General features: G+C 44.5%; 1 protein-coding gene across 1 annotated transcript in view; it reads left to right on the top strand.

Annotated features, from left to right (window-relative positions):
* The first annotated feature begins 1,069 nt into the window (after window positions 1-1,069).
* The window catches only part of SCN4B (sodium voltage-gated channel beta subunit 4), a 47,005-nt gene continuing 25,346 nt past the window's right edge, over window positions 1,070-22,728 (top strand). The window contains exons 1-2 of the mRNA XM_075279741.1: window positions 1,070-1,189; window positions 1,432-1,566. Coding sequence (XP_075135842.1) covers window positions 1,494-1,566 — 73 coding nt within the window. The 5' untranslated portion in view covers window positions 1,070-1,189; window positions 1,432-1,493. The remainder of the gene's footprint in view (window positions 1,190-1,431; window positions 1,567-22,728) is intronic.

The following is a 22,728-nucleotide window of genomic DNA, read 5'->3' as shown; positions in this document are numbered from 1 at the left end:
CACCTCCTTGAGCAGACTGTCTCCTCACCCAAACTGGATCTTACGTGACAGATTTTTTAGTTCCACCATATGTTATACATCTTGGCCATTTCTTTGAGAATACCGCCCCCCAGGAGACCACTTTTTTATGCAATTGTGGGTGAAGTTTCATTGCAATTACTATGTATGCACCATGAAGTCACTGGACTTACCCTTGGACTGGGATCTAGCAGCTCGTCCTTCTGGTCTGTGCTGTCCTGTGTATGGACTCTTGTCTTCAATGCACCATAGACATATGTAAACCCGTGATACTCTCCATACAGCTCTGTACCTATATCACTATGTAAAGTCACTCGAGTGCGGTTTCTGCTCCTTCTCTCCCTTCATCATTTCTTTCAAAATCTGACTCCAGGACTTTTCTGTCTGTCTCTCCTCCTCCTCCTCCCTCTTCTCTCCCTGTCCCATGTGCTACTAACCCTCCCTCCCCCTGTCCTTTATATCTATAGCCATTGCCTAATCTTTACAATGACATTACATGTATATTTATTTCCTTTAGCCACAATTTACTACTACAATTATTGGGTACATGGAAAGCCGCAGAACCTATAGAGAGTCAGTGTAATAATCTATAATAGTCTTGCAGCAAACTGTCTGCAGTTTGTCCATCCTGCATTGGACCGCTAGAGCTGAATTTTGTCATCTAACAATACCTCTCTGTATAAGATCTATCTGCAAGTCTGGGAAAATCTACAGCCGGCATATGGTGGAAAACAGAACGGATTCTGCTAAAGGACAGACACAGTTTTACTGCATTGGACAAACCCGGCTCTGCTACATCTTTAGGAAGTGATTGGTTTTATTTATACCAAGTGTAAATTTTTAAAGAAACATTTAGTAAATATTGACATTCCAGAGCTGATACATTGTTAATATTCCAGTGCAGCACTTATGCATATCCTATGTATTGCCTGCATTGAAGTCTCTGCATTGTATAGTGATGGAGAGTATCTCCTACTCTGATACAGAAGAATCTGCAGACAGGGGCAGAGGCAGGGCTTAGTACTCTCTCCTCCCCCATTAAAACTGCAGAGATGAGAAGTCAGCAGTAGTGTATCTGCACATGGGAAGCAGTCCAGGGATAGAGAGAGGAGAGAAGAGGGGAGAAGGTGGGGGGCGCCACAGACACCCTACACTGTACTAACCCGGGCAGGTAAGTGGGCATTGTGCTGCTCCTATAGAGGCAGGGTCACCTGAGGGCATGACTTTATACATTTATTAACCCCACTTTGTGCCAGGTTGGGATTTATGTATTTATTGCACTTTGGCTTAATAAGGTCCTAGGGGATGGAATTGTCACCTGCTCCGGGCAGATTCTGGCTCTAGCCTTTACCACTCAGGTTTATAGACAGAATGAAGAGTATTCATTGTATTCCACGCTCTATCTCTCTCCAGCTCACCATCACGGCTCTTCCTTGGCATTTTGTTTCTCAACTTCTTCACTCCCCTGATAGAAAATGCCCGTGGGACCCCCGTGGGAACGTGAATTATTCCCTTGTATACGTCAGTCATGGCTCATTGTGACCCTGGGTAAGTGGAATCATTCCTTTTAATAAGGTGTATAGCCTGCTAGCTCATTGCACTGCTTAGCAACATTGTCTCTTTAGGACTTGCTATAGGAAAGTTACATTGTATGTAGATTTCGGTCAGTGCCATGATCATGTGCCTGTGCAGAGTGTGCTGCCAGGTGCTGCCTGTGCCTATAAACTCCCTCCATGTTAACGCTCGGGTATCTAAAGTCTATCCAAATGTAATCCTCACCTCAGTGCACACTTAATACCAGACAGGCACTGCAAAGGGACTGCAGGAATTAGAAACTACAGGAGGGTGTGGTGTGTGTGACTTGGATTGGGTTGATATAACGCAGGGATGACATTTTTGCTGAGCTTGCAAAATTCAGTACAAATCTGGGACATTTTAGGGGAGAAAAAATACAAAGTGCATAGATTATTTGTGTCGACTGTCAACGACTCAGCACTACGCTCCAAAAACGGCAAGCTGAGTCAGCAACAGGCCAATTCAGTCACTTATCATAGGGGTCCGCTACCTGCTGACTGTCTCCTGTTCCCCTGGAGAATCAAATCTTTCTGCTTGTTCTGTCAGGGATTATCACATTCATGCAATATTTTTGGAGACTTACACTTAAAAATTGATTCTTCATTGGTAAATCTTCAGCCGTTCCCTGGATATGTATTTAACCCATCCATAGAGAAGACTAAGTAGAGACACAAGCCTCCTCCTGCTGCCACAATAATGAAGGTCACCGCGTGGGACATCCCCACTCCAATAAGCAACTGTGAAGTCCCCGCACCAACTAACATGTCATCATATCTCGGCTTCCAGAGAATGACATGCAGAGAGGGAGATATCGAGTTGTGCTGGAGCTTATAGAAATATTGTAGGGCCAGGGATTAAGAGCTACATAGTGAAAGTCAAAGTCATTCTGGTGACCACCTGGGACATCTTGGTTCATTGTTGGATAAGTCGTAGATCAAAGTCGGTACCATGAGAGGTTCTCACCAGTCATTGTTGGATAAGTTGTAGGTTAAAGCTGGTACCATGAGAGGTTCTCACCATTCAATGTTGGATAAGTTGTAGATTAAAGTCGGTACCACGAGAGGTTCTCACCATTCAATGTTGGATAAGTTGTAGATCAAAGTCGGTACCATGAGAGGTTCTCACCATTCATTGTTGGATAAGTCATAGATTAAAGTCGGTACCATGAGAGGTTCTCACCATTCAATGTTGGATAAGTTGTAGATTAAAGTCGGTACCACGAGAGGTTCTCACCATTCAATGTTGGATAAGTTGTAGATCAAAGTCGGTACCATGAGAGGTTCTCACCATTCATTGTTGGATAAGTTGTAGATTAAAGTCGGTACCATGAGAGGTTCTCACCATTCAATGTTGGATAAGTTGTAGATTAAAGTCGGTACCACGAGAGGTTCTCACCATTCAATGTTGGATACGTTGTAGATTAAAGTCGGTACCACGAGAGGGTCTCACCATTCTATGTTGGATAAGATGTAGATCAAAGTCGGTACCATGAGAGGTTATCACCATTCATTGTTGGATAAGTCGTAGATCAAACTCGGTACCATGAGAGGTTCTCACCATTGTTGGATAATTTGTAGGTCAAAGTCGGTACCATGAGAGGTTCTCACCATTCATTGCTGGATAAGTCGTAGATTAAAGTCGGTACCACGAGAGGTTCTCATCATTAATTGTTGGATAAGATGTAGATCAAAGTCGGTACCATGAGAGGTTATCACCATTCATTGTTGGATAAGTCGTAGATCAAACTCGGTACCATGAGAGGTTCTCACCATTGTTGGATAATTTGTAGGTCAAAGTCGGTACCACGAGAGGTTCTCACCATTAATTGTTGGATAAGTTGTAGATCAAAGTCGGTACCACGAGAGGTTCTCACCATTCATTGTTGGATAAGTTGTAGGTTAAAGCTGGTACCATGAGAGGTTCTCACCACTCATTGTTGTATAAGTTGTAGATCAAAGTCGGTACCATGAGAGGTTCTCACCATTCAATGTTGGATAAGTCATAGATCAAAGTCGGTACCATGAGAGGTTCTCACCATTGTTGGACAAGTCATAGATCAAAGTCGGTACCATGAGAGGTTCTCACCATTGTTGGACAAGTCATAGATCAAAGTCGGTACCATGAGAGGTTCTCACCTTTCATTGAACCAAGGGATAAGGTCACCCTGGCCCCTTCTCTTCAGGGGCTTCCTCTATGATACATATACAATTGAGTTAGGTTTTAAGGACAATAAACATCTAACCGCTATTATACGAGCACATTGTGGCTTCTTACTCTGTCTGTTCTTCTTAATAAAATATTAAAATATAATAATTAAAATATTACTTTATTACCTTCACTTTCACACTTTATCTGGAATTCTACAAATACAAACTGATTTCCATTAAACTTTTATCTATTATGTAATAAAAATCTGGTGTTATTAAACATTAATATGACTTACTGAACCCGCGACATTGTACATTCACGACAGGCTGAATGCGGCATCTTATAGAGCAGGGGGCGCTGAGCAGATTGATATATAGTTTGTAACTTATTCATTGAGATCTTTGTTGTTTCTATGCTTAGGAGTCCAGTGGGCGGTCCTAATCAGTGCTGACAAACACGTCTATCAGCATGCACAGGTTTATGTCCTGGAAAACCTTCTAGACAAGTCATACTTGTACGTTCCAGACGAGCCATACTTGTACCTTCCCGACAAGCCATACTTGTACCTTCCAGACAAGCCATAGTTGTACCTTCCAGATAAGCCATACTTGTACCTTCCAGACAAGCCATACTTGTACCTTCCAGACAAGCCATACTTGTACATTTCAGACAAGCCATACATGTACCTTCCAGACAAGCCATATTTGTACCTTCCAGACAAGCCATAATTGTACATTTCAGACAAGCCATACATGTACCTTCCAGGCAAGCCATACTTGTACCTTCCAGACAAGCCATACTTGTAAATTTCAGACAAGCCATACATGTACCTTCCAGACAAGCCATACTTGTACCTTCCAGACAAGCCATTCTTGTTCCTTCCAGACAAGCCATACTTGTACCTTCTAGACAAGCCATACTTGTACCTTCCAGACAAGCCATACTTGTTCCTTCCAGACAAGCCATACTTGTTCCTTCCAGACAAGTCATACATGTACCTTCCAGACAAGCCATACTTGTACCATCCAGACAAGCCATACTTGTTCCTTCCAGACAAACCATACTTGTACTTCTCAGACAAGCCATACTTGTACCTTCCATACAATCCATACTTGTACCTTCCAGACAAGCCATACTTGTACCTTCCAGTCAAGACATACTTGTACCTTCTAGACAAGCCGTACTTGTACATTTCAGACAAGCCATACATGTACCTTCCAGGCAAGCCATACTTGTACCTTCCAGACAAGCCATACTTGTACCTTCCAGACAAGCCATACTTGTAAATTTCAGACAAGCCATACATGTACCTTCCAGACAAGCCATATTTGTACCTTCCAGACAAGCCATACTTGTACATTTCAGACAAGCCATACATGTACCTTCCAGGCAAGCCATACTTGTACCTTCCAGACAAGCCATACTTGTACCTTCCAGACAAGCCATACTTGTAAATTTCAGACAAGCCATACATGTACCTTCCAGACAAGCCATACTTGTACCTTCCAGGCAAGCCATACTTGTTCCTTCCAGACAAGCCATACTTGTACCTTCCAGACAAGCCATACTTGTACCTTCCAGACAAGCCATACTTGTCCCTTCCAGACAAGCCATACTTGTTCCTTCCAGACAAGTCATACATGTACCTTCCAGACAAGCCATACTTGTACCATCCAGACAAGCCATACTTGTTCCTTCCAGACAAACCATACTTGTACTTCTCAGACAAGCCATACTTGTACCTTCCATACAATCCATACTTGTACCTTCCAGACAAGCCATACTTGTACCTACCAGTCAAGACATACTTGTACCTTCTAGACAAGCCATACTTGTTCAGCATTTTTCTAACTGTACTGCCATAAACTTGTACATTTGACAGTTTAACTGTAGAGTCACTTGTTGCTCTTGGGATTTTGTTCCTTGTGCATGGTCTGACGTTCACATGAATTTGGTGGGATATTTATTACAGGGAAGATTGTCAACTTTCTTAAATGGTTTCCTCTTTTGAATAATATTTTCTCGCTGTAGAATAAAGGAGTTCAAACAACAATTGCTTCTCTAAGATCGTTGCTGATGTCTTTCCTCCTTGGCATTCTATTAACACATTCCTAAATGCTGCAGACCAGAAAACCTACAAAATGCATTTTATCATTGAGGTGTCCACACTTGCTGATGATCACTTAATCTAGTCTAACCATTAATTTACCACTAATTACCTCTAATTACCACTACTTATCCTAAAGTCCTATGAAAGTAGAAAGTACTTCATTTTTCATATACTGCTTCTGCATTTTGGCCTAGTGTTTGGTCATCATATGATGTCATTTGTCATGTTTTCTTGTTCATCTGAGGTCATATTAACCTAATTTAAAAAACTTCCGAGGACCATTTGTTTTTTTAATAGTGTCCTGATGAATAAAGCCATGGAATTCATAGAGGGTTTACTTTGATGATACATGTCTGTATGGGCTTCTAGTGGTATAGATAACACATGTATGTGAGGCATGGGTGTCTAGTGATATTGATAAGACATATATGTAAGACCTAGGCTTTGTGTGGTATAGATAAGACATGTATAGTATGTGAAGGATAGGATTCTAATGGTAGAGATAAGACATAACAAAAATACATGTTACTTATGACCATTCCATTAAATACTCGTGTGTTATCTACACTATGGCACTGAGTGTTATATCAACTTTTTGATGGTTTTAAATGGCTTTTGTTATCTTCAGTGAGAAGATATGAAGGCGCAGTACGTTACAGATATGTAATGTTTAGCTTTACTTAGGTCTGTCCATGACATACAATCTGCTCTGATTTTGTTAAACAACTACTTTGTCTTCAATGGATATATCTGTTATCATTGCTAATGTGTTGTCCTCTTTACTCCTATCACATCATGTCACTGATAAGAAATTCTGGTGTCATTGTGAATTTATTACACAAAGGGAATCTATCTCTACAATTTTTGGTCTTAAAAAAGTAGCCGGAATGAACTGTATTACATTCATATCCGTGTTATACAGATCCACATTACCGTGTCCATTGAAAACCATGGGTCTATGTTGCGCCTAGTGTCAAACAGAAGTCATGTGCCAGCAGATATCCCGCGTTACGCTCATAGGATTGCATCTAGACCAAAATACAGTGTCTTAAAGAGAGACAGTTTGGCAAAGCATAGAGTGGTTATGTTGTAATATAGACCCAACATAAATCTGTATGCGCATACGATCCCTGCTCCCATTGAAATCAATGGGAGCGTGTACGGCCCGCAAAGGGTCCCGCGGCATCTACGTGCCACATCACGTGGCACGTAACTCCGTGTGAACTCCCCCTAAATGTAGGACATAGGGATGTTGTCCTTTCACATCTGTGTTCAGGCCATTCCGTTCACCTATCCGTATGAAATATATATGGAAACCAAGCGGAAACCACAAAGACTCTATTATAGTCTATGGAGTCCGCGAGTTTCCTTGGATAACCACTTTTTTATGCAAATAGGTTTTGGGGGGTTCCTAAGCGGAGTTCCAAATGGGAACCCAAACACAAATGTGAATCGGGCCTGACATAGGTTCAGAAGGTGAGTCGGCACCATCCACTGCAGGTGGTAGCGGTATATTGTAACTACTATGACACTCTACTGCAGTGGCCATTATTGAAGAGAAATCCAGTCCTAGCCAATTAACCCCTAAAATGCTGCACCCAATAGCAGCATCTGTGCAGTTTATGGCTCGTTCACACAGGGCAAGAGGGGGCGGATTTTGTCACTTAATCACGTCATAATCCGCCCCCTCACAATGGAGGTCTATGTAGACCGCTAGATTACTTTTTTCCGCTAGTGGCATGTTGCTGCTCATGGAAAAAAGAAGCGAGTTGCCCTTTCTTCAGGCGGATTCCGCGACTGATTCAGCCCCTTGCGGCAGCACATTCTGGACTGGGCCCATTCATTTGTGCCTACTTCGGAGCGGGAAGCCGCGACTGTTGAGAGTCGCATTTTGGCCCTATTTTGACGTGGCTTCCCGCTTCACAATCAGGACCAGAATACGCCATACTGTTCCATGTGTGAACTAGCCCTTAGACATAGGGAAATGGGATCCTTTCCATAACCTTATCAGCAGCCCTATGACATGTTGAAGGGGGTGCCAATGGGGTTCCAGGCCCGCCATCTTTGTACTCTTATTAGGTTCTATCTATCTATCTATCTATCTATCTATCTATCTATCTATCTATCTATGTAATGTTTTGTACAGCTGTTTAGTGGTGGAAGGAGTAGAAGATAGTAAATAATGCGGTGGGGATTTTCAAGGACATAAAGGACACTGGTAGAAGCGATATCCTTGATCTGGACTGAATCTTGTACACAAGGTGACATGATGCATGCCGGTAATATGAAAGGGAATTAGAGACTGTAAACATGGACTTGCTAAAGGGAATATCAAAGGGATTTGGATATTGGAAGCCAGTCCTTGAATAACATTGTGAAAGAATTTTAATTGGGGGTCAGTCCTTGTGTCCTGTGTCCATGGAGAGACGTGATTGATGGGTGAAGCTAGCATTTCTTAGCACAAGGGCTGCCGGAGAATGGGATGTTCTTTTGCAATTTTAGATAGCTCAGAGAAATATCCCACATATCAGAGATGTGTGCGTAGGGTCAGTACAAGAACAAAGGGGGGCGAGAGGGAACAGATTGGTGTTTAATTTCTGAAATGCTGAATGGAAGCATATGAGGATAGAACAGAAGTGTCATTTCTGGAAGTGGAGATGAAAGGACGGATCCCTGTAATATTCATTCTTCTGCAGACTTTTTTATCAAATGAATTCTCAAAAATCAAAGGAATAAAACTATAGGCCATTGCTATTTTACAGCAAATCTCATGTGAGATACAGATACTGTGACATCTTTTGAGAATGTCTGTGGGTCTCTTCCATATGGGAGAACTTAGTATATTGCGAGATTCTATGATAAAGAGCTATGGGCTGTGCAATGAATGTGCTTGTTCTCTGTGTCTACATTTATAATATAGGGGTTTGTCATGGGGAACAGAATGATAGAATAGGGAGAATGTGCACAATGCTGTCATGGTATAGGGATAATAGACACAGTGATGTCACAGTATAGTGATAATGGACACAGTGATGTCACAGTTTAGGGATAATAGACACAGTGATGTCACAGTATAGGGATAATGGACACAGTGATGTCACAGTTTAGGGATAATAGACACAGTGATGTCACAGTATAGGGATAATGGACACTGATGTCACAGTATATGGATAATACACACAGTGATGTCACAGTACAGGGATAATAGACACAGTAATGCCGCAGTATAGGGATAATAGACACAGTGATGTCACAGTTTAGGGATAATATACACAGTGATGTCACAGTATAGGGATAATGGACACACTGATGTCACAGTATATGGATAATACACACAGTGATGTCACAGTACAGGGATAATAGACACAGTAATGCCGCAGTATAGGGATAATAGACACAGTGATGTCACAGTTTAGGGATAATATACACAGTGATGTCACAGTATAGGGATAATAGGCACAGTGATGGCACAGTACAAGAATAGTGTATATTGATGTCACAATACAGGGATAATGCTCAAAGTGATATCATAATATAGTGATTTCACAGTAAAGAGAAAATGTACATGGTGATGTTACAATACAAGAATTACAGGCACAGTGATGTCACAGTATAAGAATAATGCACACAGTGATGTCACAGTACAGGAATAATGCACACAGTGATATCACAGTACAGAGATAATGCACAAAATGATCACATAGAATAGAGTAACTTCCTCAGTCATATCACAATAGAGAAATAATAGACATTCTGATGTTATGTCAGTATATTGATAGTGCTCAAAGTGATGTCACAGCACAGAAATATTGTACATGGTTATGTCACAGCACAAAGATAATACTCAAAGTGATGTCACAGTGCAGGGATAATGGACACAGTGTTGTCACCGTACAGGGATAATGCTCAGTGATGTCATATTACAGGAATAATACTTAGAGTGACATTACACTACAGACATAATGTATACAGTGATGTCAGAATATTGAGTTAACGTGGAAAATGATGTCACAGCACAAGGATGGTGTACACACTGATGTTACAAGAGTGATATAATGTGCACAGTGATGTGACAACACTGGAATAAGGGACACCATGATATCATAGCAAAGAGATAATGTGCACAAAAAACGGCACCATTTACCATTGACCTTATGGAAAAAACATATAACCATGTACCTTACTGATACAATGCACCCATGAGGTTAGTATAAAGAAAATGCAGTATTGCAACAGCCCAAGAATAATACTGCAGTAATGCCATAGAGAATAGATAATACAAGGGGCTGCATTCAGCTTCCACAGTCATGACTAACCTTATGTCAAAGCAGAAACTGCCCGTCTTAGTTGTTCAGCCCCATAGCAGTTGCCATGTCTGCTACCCTAGTAGTCATACCCATGTCTATGTCAACCATACCAATTCTTAGTCCTCTTTTTCATGGTTGGGTCAGGATTTGTTTCATATATATCTATGACTTTGATAGATAAATGGACATCCTTGAAATAAAAGAGTGACTTGAGTCTTCCAGAACAAGAGCTGCTCATACTCTCCATTTCTTTATGGGTCCCATAGAAAAATCCTATAGGATGGATTCAATAAATATTTTCAGAAATCTGAATATTTGTGCCAAATGCAATCATTGTGACCATTAAAGGTAATGCACTTGCTTTATAGAAGTTCGATGTTTGGCGCTGTGTGTTAAGCAGTTATTATTAGAGTATTTTTCCTGTAAATCTCCCATGTGCCTGCGGTAGTGTGTCCGCCGTGTGATGCAATGAGTCTAATGTACTGGGTTTGCTGCAGTGTTATGCTGAGTTAGTACTTACATAGGTCGATCAATATCACAGATGACCTAAGCGGGAAACCTCATGCCAATATAACCTAATACATTAACAGTGGGAAGTAGATTATATAATATAATGTGATCATATATGAATAAAGCAGGTGGTGGCTCCATATAGACTATATCTAGATCAATGTGGCCTCATTATATACAGTGCTTAAAGGGATACCGTATATACTCGAGTATAAGCCAAGTTTTTCAGCACAGTTTTTGGGCTGAAAAAGTGCTCCTCGGCTTATACTAGAGTCATTACAGTAATTTTCTGCTATCAGGCCAGGAACGCCCTGCCCCCCCCCCCACTGCTCCATCACACGCGGGTGACGTGGCCACGTAAGCTCAGGCCCGCACCCGGCATGTCTGCTTCTTGGCGTGCTAGCAGAAGTACCATAAGTACTTCTGCAGATTGAAATGTACAGCATCGCCATGCTCCTGGTAGTAGCGTGGCGATGCTGCGGCCCCGGCACCCGCCCCGGTGTCTGTATGCTGGGTCTGGATGCCGGGTCTGTAAGGGCCGGCTCACACATGCTGATTAGAGATGAGCGAACACTAAAATGTTCGAGGTTCGAAATTCGATTCGAACAGCCGCTCAATGTTCGTGTGTTCGAACGGGTTTCGAACCCCATTATAGTCTATGGGGAACAGATACTCGTTAAGGGGGAAACCCAAATCCGTGTCTGGAGGGTCACCAAGTCCACTATGACACCCCAGGAAATGATGCCAACACCTCTGGAATGGCACTGGGACAGCAGGGGAAGCATGTCTGGGGGCATCTAACACACCAAAGACCCTCTATTACCCCAACATCACAGCCTAACAACTACACACTTTACACACTCAATACCACCTCTCTGACAGTAGGAAAACACCTTGAAACATGTGTATTTGGCACTTGCAGTGAGGAGAGCTTGTCACCAGCAGTGAATTTGGCCCTTGTAGTAAGTTGAGGTTGGCACCAACATTTGTTTTGAAAATCAGGGTGGATTGAGCCTCTAACCAGCAGAGTTTGGGCAAATTCATGGTGGAGGGAGCCTCTAAACACCCCAGTTTGGACCAATTCATGGTGGAGGGAGCCTCTAAAAACCCCAGTTTGGACCAATTCATGGTGGAGGAGCCTCTAAAAACCCCAGTTTGGACCAATTCATGGTGGAGGGAGCCTCTAAAAACCACAGTTTGGACCAATTCATGGTGGAGGGAGCCTCTAAAAACCCCAGTTTGGACCAATTCATGGTGGAGGGAGCCTCTAAACAGCCCAGTTTGGGCAAATTCATGGTGGAGGGAGCCTCTAAACAGCCCAGTTTGGGCAAATTCATGGTGGAGGGAGCCTCTAAAAACCCCAGTTTGGACCAATTCATGGTGGAGGGAGCCTCTAAAAACCCCAGTTTGGACCAATTCATGGTGGAGGGAGCCTCTAAAAACCCCAGTTTGGACCAAATCATGGTGGAGGGAGCCTCTAAAACCCCCAGTTTGGACCAATTCATGGTGGAGGGAGCCTCTAAAAACCCCAGTTTGGACCAATTCATGGTGGAGGGAGCCTCTAAACAGCCCAGTTTGGACCAATTCATGGTGGAGGGAGCCTCTAAACAGCCCAGTTTGGGCAAATTCATGGTGGAGGGAGCCTCTAAAAACCCCCAGTTTGGACCAATTCATGGTGGAGGGAGCCTCTAAAAACCCCAGTTTGGACCAATTCATGGTGGAGGGAGCCTCTAAACAGCCCAGTTTGGGCAAATTCATGGTGGAGGGAGCCTCTAAACAGCCCAGTTTGGGCAAATTCATGGTGGAGGGAGCCTCTAAAAACCCCAGTTTGGACCAATTCATGGTGGAGGGAGCCTCTAAAAACCCCAGTTTGGACCAATTCATGGTGGAGGGAGCCTCTAAAACCCCCAGTTTGGACCAATTCATGGTGGAGGGAGCCTCTAAAAACCCCAGTTTGGACCAATTCATGGTGGAGGGAGCCTCTAAAAACCCCAGTTTGGACCAATTCATGGTGGAGGGAGCCTCTAAACAGCCCAGTTTGGACCAATTCATGGTGGAGGGAGCCTCTAAACAGCCCAGTTTGGACCAATTCATGGTGGAGGGAGCCTCTAAAAACCCCAGTTTGGACCAATTCATGGTGGAGGGAGCCTCTAAAAACCCCAGTTCGGACCGATTCATGGTGGAGGGAGCCTCTAAAAACCCCAGTTTGGACCAATTCATGGTGGAGGGAGCCTCTAAAAACCCCAGTTTGGACCAATTCATGGTGGAGGGAGCCTCTAAAAACCCCAGTTTGGACCAATTCATGGTGGAGGGAGCCTCTAAAAACCCCAGTTTGGACCAATTCATGGTGGAGGGAGCCTCTAAAAACCCCAGTTTGGACCAATTCATGGTGGAGGGAGCCTCTAAACAGCCCAGTTTGGGCAAATTCATGGTGGAGGGAGCCTCTAAACAGCCCAGTTTGGGCAAATTCATGGTGGAGGGAGCCTCTAAAAACCCCAGTTTGGACCAATTCATGGTGGAGGGAGCCTCTAAAAACCCCAGTTTGGACCAATTCATGGTGGAGGGAGCCTCTAAACAGCCCAGTTTGGACCAATTCATGGTGGAGGGAGCCTCTAACCAGCAGAGTTGGTGGAAATCAGGGTGGAGGGAGCCTCTAACCAGCAGAGTTGTGGGAAAGCAGGGTGGAGGGAGCCTCTAACCAGCAGAGTTGTGGGAAAGCAGGGTGGAGGGAGCCTCTAACCAGCAGAGTTGTGGGAAAGCAGGGTGGAGGGAGCCTCTAACCAGCAGAGTTGGTGGAAATCAGGGTGGAGGGAGCCTCTAACCAGCAGAGTTGGGGGAAATCAGGGTGGAGGGAGCCTAGTATTAGCAGAATTGTGCAACGCTTATGGTGGATGAGTATGAGGATGCGGAGGAATTGGAGAGGTTGAGTACAGACATGGAGTTTCATGTTGGGGTGCTTTACACAGGTGGGCACAAAAATGAAGGCTCTATCCAGTGGTGGTTCATTTTTATCAAAGTGAGCCGGTCGGCACTCTCAGCTGACAGACGGGTGCGCTTGTCAGTGATGATGCCACCGGCTGCACTGAACACCCTCTCAGATAGGACGCTGGCGGCAGGACAGGACAGCACCTCCAAGGCATATAGGGCAAGTTCAAGCCACAGGTCCAACTTTGACACCCAATACGTGTAGGGCGCAGAGGGGTCGGAGAGGACAGGGCTGTGGTCGGAAAGGTATTCCCGCAACATGCGCCTATACTTCTCACGCCTGGTGACACTAGGACCCTCCGTGGCGGCACTTTGGCGAGGGGGTGCCATCAAGGTGTCCCAGACCTTAGACAGTGTGCCCCTCGTTTGTGTGGACCGGTGAGAACTTGGTTGCCTACTGGAGGAACTGCCCTCCCTGCCGCCAACGTCACATGCTGGAAACATCTCCATCATATTCTGCACCAATTGCCTGTGGCAAGCATTGATGCGATTGGCCCTCCCCTCTACCGGAATAAAAGACGAGATGTTGTTTTTATACCGGGGGTCAAGGATAGCAAAGATCCAGTACTGGTTGTCCTCCATGATTTTGACAATACGCTTGTCGGTTGTAAAGCACCCCAACATGAACTCAGCCATGTCTGCCACAGTGTTAGTTGGCATGACTCCTCTGGCCCCACCGGAAAGTTCAATCTCCATTTCCTCCTCATCCTCCATGTCTACCCATCCGCGCTGCAACAATGGGACGATTCGAAGTTGCCCGGAAGCCTCCTGTATCACCATCACATCATCCGACAACTCTTCTTCCTCCTCCTCCTCCTCCTCCTCCTCCATTAAACGCAGTGAAGCGGACAGATGTGTGGACCTACTCTCCAGCTGTGACGGATCGGATGCTATCCCTAACTCCTCTGTGTGATCTGAGTTATCCCTGATGTCAATCAGGGATTCTCTCAGAACACACAAGAGCGGGATTGTAAGGCTCACCATCGCATCCTCAGAGCTCACCCTCCTTGTGGACTCCTCAAAGACCCGTAGGATGTCACAAAGGTCTCTCATCCATGGCCACTCATGGATGTGAAACTGAGGCAGCTGACTTTGTGGCACCCTAGGGTTTTGTAGCTGGTATTCCATCAAAGGTCTCTGCTGCTCAACCACTCTATTCAACATCTGAAACGTTGAGTTCCAGCGTGTGGGGACGTCACACAAAAGCCGGTGTTGAGGCACATGCAGGCGTTGCTGGAGAGATTTTAAGCTAGCAGCGGCTACTGTCGACTTGCGAAAGTGGGCGCACATGCGCCGCACTTTCACCAGTAGCTCTGGAACATTGGGGTAGCTCTTTAGGAAACGTTGCACCACTAGGTTGAAGACGTGGGCCAGGCATGGAACATGTTGGAGTCCGGCAAGCTCCAGAGCTGCTACCAGGTTCCGGCCGTTATCACAAACGACCATGCCTGGGCCCAGGTGCAGCGGCTCAAACCATATTGCCGTCTCATCGAGGAGGGCATCCCTCACCTCGGAGGCAGTGTGCTGTCTGTCCCCCAAGCTGATCAGCTTCAGCACAGCCTGCTGACGTCTACCAACGCCAGTGCTGCAACGTTTCCAACTCGTAGCTGGGGTCAATCTAACAGCGGAGGAGGAGGCGGTGGCGGAGGAGGAGGCGGTGGCGGAGGAGGAGGCGGTAGAGGAGGAGGAGGAGGGGGGTGTTCTTCTCGTGTCCCTGCCAGGAATGTTAGGCGGGGAGACGAGGTACACCGGGCCAGTTTGGGAAGCAGTCCCAGCCTCAACTACATTCACCCAGTGTGCCGTCAGTGAAATGTAGCGTCCCTGTCCGCATGCACTTGTCCACGCGTCGGTGGTCAAGTGGACCTTTGTGCAAAGCGCGGAACTAAGGGCCCGCCTGATGTTGAGTGACACGTGCTGGTGCAAGGCGGGGACGGCACACCGGGAGAAGTAGTGACGGCTAGGGACGGCATAGTGAGGTGCCGCAGTTGCCATCAGGTCCAGGAAGGCGGGAGTTTCAACAAGCCGGAACGCCAACATCTCCTGGGCCAGCAGTTTAGCGATGTTGGCGTTCAAGGCTTGCGCGTGTGGGTGGTTAGCAGTGTATTTCTGCCGCCGCTCCAATGTCGGAGAGATGGTGGGTTGTTGTAAAGAAGCGCCTGATGGTGCCTTTGATGGTGCAGGAGGAGATAAGACAGGAACAGGGGAGGATGAGGGAGAAGTCAACAAAGTGGCGGAGGCAGATGAAGTGGTGTCCTGGCTCGTCCTCTGGAGTGCATCGCCAGCACAGTCAGCAGTGGCAGTGGCAGAGGCAGAGGCAGTGGCAGAGGCAGTGGCAGTGGCGTGAACGGCAGGCGGCCTTTGTCCTGCCGTTGCTGCCTGCCACTGATTCCAGTGCTTGGATTCCAAATGACGGCGCATTGAAGTGGTGGACAGGTTGCTCTTCTCAGAGCCCCTAATCAATTTCGAGAGGCAAATTGTGCAGACAACACTATATCTGTCCTCGGCGCATTCCTTGAAAAAACTCCACACCTTCGAGAAACGTGCCCTCGAGGTGGGAGTTTTTCGGGGCTGGGTACGAACTGGAACATCTTGGGAGATTCCGGGTGTGGCCTGGCTTCGCCTAAGCTGCTGACCTCTGCCTCTGCCTCTAGCTACCCTTTTTGGTGCTGCACCTGCCTCAACATCCACACTACTTTCCCCGCTTGACATCCCCCCTGTCCAGGTCGGGTCAGTGTCCTCATCATCCACCACTTCCTCTTCCAACTCCTGTCTCATCTCCTCCTCCCGCACAATGCGCCGGTCAACTGGATGCCCTGACGGCAACTGCGTCACATCATCGTCGATGAGGGTGGGTTGCTGGTCATCCACCACCAAATCGAACGGAGATGGAGGAGACTCTAGTGTTTGAGCATCTGGACACAGATGCTCCTCTGTTAGGTTCGTGGAATCGTGACGTGGAGAGGCAGGTTGAGGGACAATGAAAGGAGCGGAGAACAGCTCTGGGGAGCAGGGACAGTTGGGGTTATTGTTCTGTGAAGCTTGGGAATTTTGGGAGGAAGGAGGACAAGACTGTTGGGTAATAGGAGGAGAGGAGGCAGAGTCTGACTGGCTGCTGGACAATGTGATGTAAGCGTTCTCTGACAGCCATTGCAAGACCTGTTCCTGGTTCTCGGGCCTACTAAGGTTTGTACCCTGCAGTTTAGTTAATGTGGCAAGCAACCCTGGCACTGTGGAGTGACGCAATGCTTGCTGCCCCACAGGAGTAGGCACGGGACGTCCTGTGGCTTCACTGCTACCTTGCTCCCCAGAACCATTCCCCCGACCTCGCCCACGGCCTCGTCCACGTCCCTTTCCGGGAGCCTTGTGCATTTTGAATTCCCAGTTAGAAATTGGCACTATATACCAGTAGCAAAAATTGTGGGTGCACGTAACCCCAATATATTCTTTGAATTACCAGTCAGAAACTGGCACTATATGGCAGTAGCAAGAAATGAGGATATTTGTAACCCCAATATATTCTTTGAATTCCCAGTCAGACAATGGCACTATATACCAGTAGCAAGAAATGAGGGTATTTGTAACCCCAATATATTCTTTGAATTCCCAGTCAGACAATGGCACTATATACCAGTAGCAAGAAATGAGGGTATTTGTAACCCCAATATATTCCTTGAATTCCCAGTCAGACAATGGCACTATATACCAGTAGCAAAAATTGTGGGTGCACGTAACCCCAATATATTCTTTGAATTACCAGTCAGAAACTGGCACTATATGGCAGTAGCAAGAAATGAGGGTATTTGTAACCCCAATATATTCTTTGAATTCCCAGTCAGACAATGGCACTATATACCAGTAGCAAGAAATGAGGGTATTTGTAACCCCAATATATTCTTTGAATTCCCAGTCAGACAATGGCACTATAGACCAGTAGCAAGAAATGAGGGTATTTGTAACCCCAATATATTCTTTGAATTCCCAGTCAGACAATGGCACTATATACCAGTAGCAAGAAATGAGGGTATTTGTAACCCCAATATATTCTTTGAATTCCCAGTCAGACAATGGCACTATATACCAGTAGCAAAAATTGTGGGTGCACGTAACCCCAATATATTCTTTGAATTACCAGTCAGAAACTGGCACTATATGGCAGTAGCAAGAAATGAGGGTATTTGTAACCCCAATATATTCTTTGAATTCCCAGTCAAACAATGGCACTATATACCAGTAGCAAGAAATGAGGGTATTTGTAACCCCAATATATTCTTTAAATTCCCAGTCAGACAATGGCACTATATACCAGTAGCAAAAATTGTGGGTGCACGTAACCCCAATATATTCTTTGAATTACCAGTCAGACAATGGCACTATATACCAGTAGCAAAAATTGTGGGTGCACGTAACTCCAATATATTCTTTGAATTACCAGTCAGAAACTGGCACTATATGGCAGTAGCAAGAAATGAGGGTATTTGTAACCCCAATATATTCTTTGAATTCCCAGTCAGACAATGGCACTATATACCAGTAGCAAGAAATGAGGGTATTTGTAACCCCAATATATTCTTTGAATTCCCAGTCAGACAATGGCACTATATACCAGTAGCAAGAAATGAGGGTATTTGTAACCCCAATATATTCTTTGAATTCCCAGTCAGACAATGGCACTATATACCAGTAGCAAGAAATGAGGGTATTTGTAACCCCAATATATTCTTTGAATTCCCAGTCAGACAATGGCACTATATACCAGTAGCAAAAATTGTGGGTGCACGTAACCCCAATATATTCTTTGAATTACCAGTCAGAAACTGGCACTATATGGCAGTAGCAAGAAATGAGGGTATTTGTAACCCCAATATATTCTTTGAATTCCCAGTCAAGCAATGGCACTATATACCAGTAGCAAGAAATGAGGGTATTTGTAACCCCAATATATTCTTTAAATTCCCAGTCAGACAATGGCACTATATACCAGTAGCAAAAATTGTGGGTGCACGTAACCCCAATATATTCTTTGAATTACCAGTCAGACAATGGCACTATATACCAGTAGCAAAAATTGTGGGTGCACGTAACCCCAATATATTCTTTGAATTACCAGTCAGAAACTGGCACTATATGGCAGTAGCAAGAAATGAGGGTATTTGTAACCCCAATATATTCTTTGAATTCCCAGTCAGACAATGGCACTATATACCAGTAGCAAGAAATGAGGGTATTTGTAACCCCAATATATTCTTTGAATTCCCAGTCAGACAATGGCACTATATACCAGTAGCAAGAAATGAGGGTATTTGTAACCCCAATATATTCTTTGAATTCCCAGTCAGACAATGGCACTATATACCAGTAGCAAGAAATGAGGGTATTTGTAACCCCAATATATTCTTTGATTTCCCAGTCAGACAATGGCACTATATACCAGTAGCAAAAATTGTGGGTGCACGTAACCCCAATATATTCTTTGAATTACCAGTCAGAAACTGGCACTATATGGCAGTAGCAAGAAATGAGGGTATTTGTAACCCCAATATATTCTTTGAATTCCCAGTCAGACAATGGCACTATATACCAGTAGCAAAAATTGTGGGTGCACGTAACCCCAATATATTCTTTGAATTACCAGTCAGAAACTGGCACTATATGGCAGTAGCAAGAAATGAGGGTATTTGTAACCCCAATATATTCTTTGAATTCCCAGTCAGACAATGGCACTATATACCAGTAGCAAGAAATGAGGGTATTTGTAACCCCAATATATTCTTTGAATTCCCAGTCAGACAATGGCACTATATACCAGTAGCAAGAAATGAGGGTATTTGTAACCCCAATATATTCTTTGAATTCCCAGTCAGACAATGGCACTACATACCAGTAGCAAGAAATGAGGGTATTTGTAACCCCAATATATTCTTTGAATTCCCAGTCAGACAATGGCACTATATGGCAGTAGCAAGAAATGAGGGTATTTGTAACCCCAATATATTCTTTGAATTCCCAGTCAGACAATGGCACTATATACCAGTAGCAAAAATTGTGGGTGCACGTAACCCCAATATATTCTTTGAATTACCAGTCAGAAACTGGCACTATATGGCAGTAGCAAGAAATGAGGGTATTTGTAACCCCAATATATTCTTTGAATTCCCAGTCAGACAATGGCACTATATACCAGTAGCAAAAATTGTTTGTGCACGTAACCCCAATATATTCTTTGAATTACCAGTCAGAAACTGGCACTATATGGCAGTAGCAAGAAATGAGGGTATTTGTAACCCCAATATATTCTTTGAATTCCCAGTCAGACAATGGCACTATATACCAGTAGCAAGAAATGAGGGTATTTGTAACCCCAATATATTCTTTGAATTCCCAGTCAGACAATGGTACTATATACCAGTAGCAAGAAATGAGGGTATTTGTAACCCCAATATATTCTTTGAATTCCCAGTCAGACAATGGCACTATATACCAGTAGCAAAAATTGTGGGTGCACGTAACCCCAATATATTCTTTGAATTACCAGTCAGAAACTGGCACTATATGGCAGTAGCAAGAAATAAGGGTATTTGTAACCCCAATATATTCTTTGAATTCCCAGTCAGACAATGGCACTATATACCAGTAGCAAGAAATGAGGGTATTTGTAACCCCAATATATTCTTTGAACTCCCAGTCAGACAATGGCACTATATACCAGTAGCAAGAAATGAGGGTATTTGTAACCCCAATATATTCTTTGAATTCCCAGTCAGACAATGGCACTATATACCAGTAGCAAAAATTGTGGGTGCACGTAACCCCAATATATTCTTTGAATTACCAGTCAGAAACTGGCACTATATGGCAGTAGCAAGAAATGAGGGTATTTGTAACCCCAATATATTCTTTGAATTCCCAGTCAGACAATGGCACTATATACCAGTAGCAAGAAATGAGGGTATTTGTAACCCCAATATATTCTTTGAATTCCCAGTCAGACAATGGCACTATATACCAGTAGCAAGAAATGAGGGTATTTGTAACCCCAATATATTCTTTGAATTCCCAGTCAGACAATGGCACTATATACCAGTAGCAAAAATTGTGGGTGCACGTAACCCCAATATATTCTTTGAATTACCAGTCAGAAACTGGCACTATATGGCAGTAGCAAGAAATGAGGGTATTTGTAACCCCAATATATTCTTTGAATTCCCAGTCAGACAATGGCACTATATACCAGTAGCAAAAATTGTGGGTGCACGTAACCCCAATATATTCTTTGAATTACCAGTCAGAAACTGGCACTATATGGCAGTAGCAAGAAATGAGGGTATTTGTAACCCCAATATATTCTTTGAATTCCCAGTCAGACAATGGCACTATATACCAGTAGCAAGAAATGAGGGTATTTGTAACCCCAATATATTCTTTGAATTCCCAGTCAGACAATGGCACTATATACCAGTAGCAAGAAATGAGGGTATTTGTAACCCCAATATATTCTTTGAATTCCCAGTCAGACAATGGCACTATATACCAGTAGCAAAAATTGTGGGTGCACGTAACCCCAATATATTCTTTGAATTACCAGTCAGAAACTGGCACTATATGGCAGTAGCAAGAAATGAGGGTATTTGTAACCCCAATATATTCTTTGAATTCCCAGTCAGACAATGGCACTATATACCAGTAGCAAAAATTGTGGGTGCACGTAACCCCAATATATTCTTTGAATTCCCAGTGAGACAATTGCACTATATACCAGTAGCAAAAATTGTGGGTGCACGTAACCCCAATATATTCTTTGAATTCCCAGTCAGACAATGGCACTATATACCAGTAGCAAAAATAGTGGGTGTATATAGCCCCAATTCTATTGCTAGGGGACTTGCAGGGTATTTCTGAGGTGAAGGTGGGGGGGCACACTGTTGGAACGGGGATTTGGGGTGTATATATGGGGTATACGGGAATACACAGTCAGTGTGTTCCATTCAGGATCCTGGGAAAGCTGGGTTGCGGCGATTGAGCCCGTCAGTGCCACGTTACACTGACAAGCTTCTCCCTGGAATTGAAGTTATATGTAAGCCCAATATATTCTTTGAATTCCCAGTGAGACAATGGCACTATATGGCAGTAGCAAAAATAGTGGGTGTATATAGCCCCAATTCTATTGCTAGGGGACTTGCAGGGTATTTCTGGGGTGAAGGTGGAACAGGTATCGGGGGTATATATCGGGTATACGGGAATACACTGACAGTGTATTCCATTCAGGATCCTGGGAAAGCTGGGTTGCGGCGATTGAGCCCGTCAGTGCCACGTTACACTGACAAGCTTCTCCCTGGAATTTAGCTCTTACAAGAGCTGTTGTGGTTGTCTTCTCCTTCCTATCCTAGCCTGTCCCTGCCTACCCAGAATCTAAGCCCTAGCTAACTGGACGGAAACCTCCGTCCCCGGTGAATTGCAAGCTCAGAATGACGCGAAGCTGGGCGTCGCTGTTCTTTTAAATTAGAGGTCACATGTTTTCGGCAGCCAATGGGTTTTGCCTACTTTTTTCAACGTCACCGGTGTCGTAGTTCCTGTCCCACCTACCCTGCGCTGTTATTGGAGCAAAAATGGCGCCAGGGAAGGTGGGAGGGGAATCGAGTAATGGCGCACTTTACCACGCGGTGTTCGATTCGATTCGAACATGCCGAACAGCCTAATATCCGATCGAACATGAGTTCGATAGAACACTGTTCGCTCATCTCTAATGCTGATGTGTTCCGTCCGTAAGGAGTCCGCATGAGGACCCTCCCGGACAGAATACAAGCACAACTGCAAGCGCTTTGCAGTTCAAGTGTATGGGCCCCATAGACTATAATGGGTTCCGTGGGCTTGCCGCGCACTGCCCGTATGAACGATTTGTGCGGGCAGTGTGCGGCAAGCCCACGGACCCCATTATAGTCAATGGGGCCCATACACTTGAACTGCAAAGTGCTTGCAGTTGTGCTTGTATTCTGTCCGGGAGGGTCCTCATGCGGACTCCTTAGTTGTGCTTGTGTTTCGTCTGTAGGGGTCCTCATGCCGACCCTTATGGACAGAACA

This window comes from Leptodactylus fuscus, chromosome 6 (genome assembly GCF_031893055.1).
Source record: "Leptodactylus fuscus isolate aLepFus1 chromosome 6, aLepFus1.hap2, whole genome shotgun sequence".
Lineage (NCBI taxonomy): Eukaryota > Metazoa > Chordata > Amphibia > Anura > Leptodactylidae > Leptodactylus > Leptodactylus fuscus.
The sequence above is the reverse complement of the archived record's forward strand: the minus strand, read 5'-3'. Positions and strand labels throughout refer to the sequence as shown.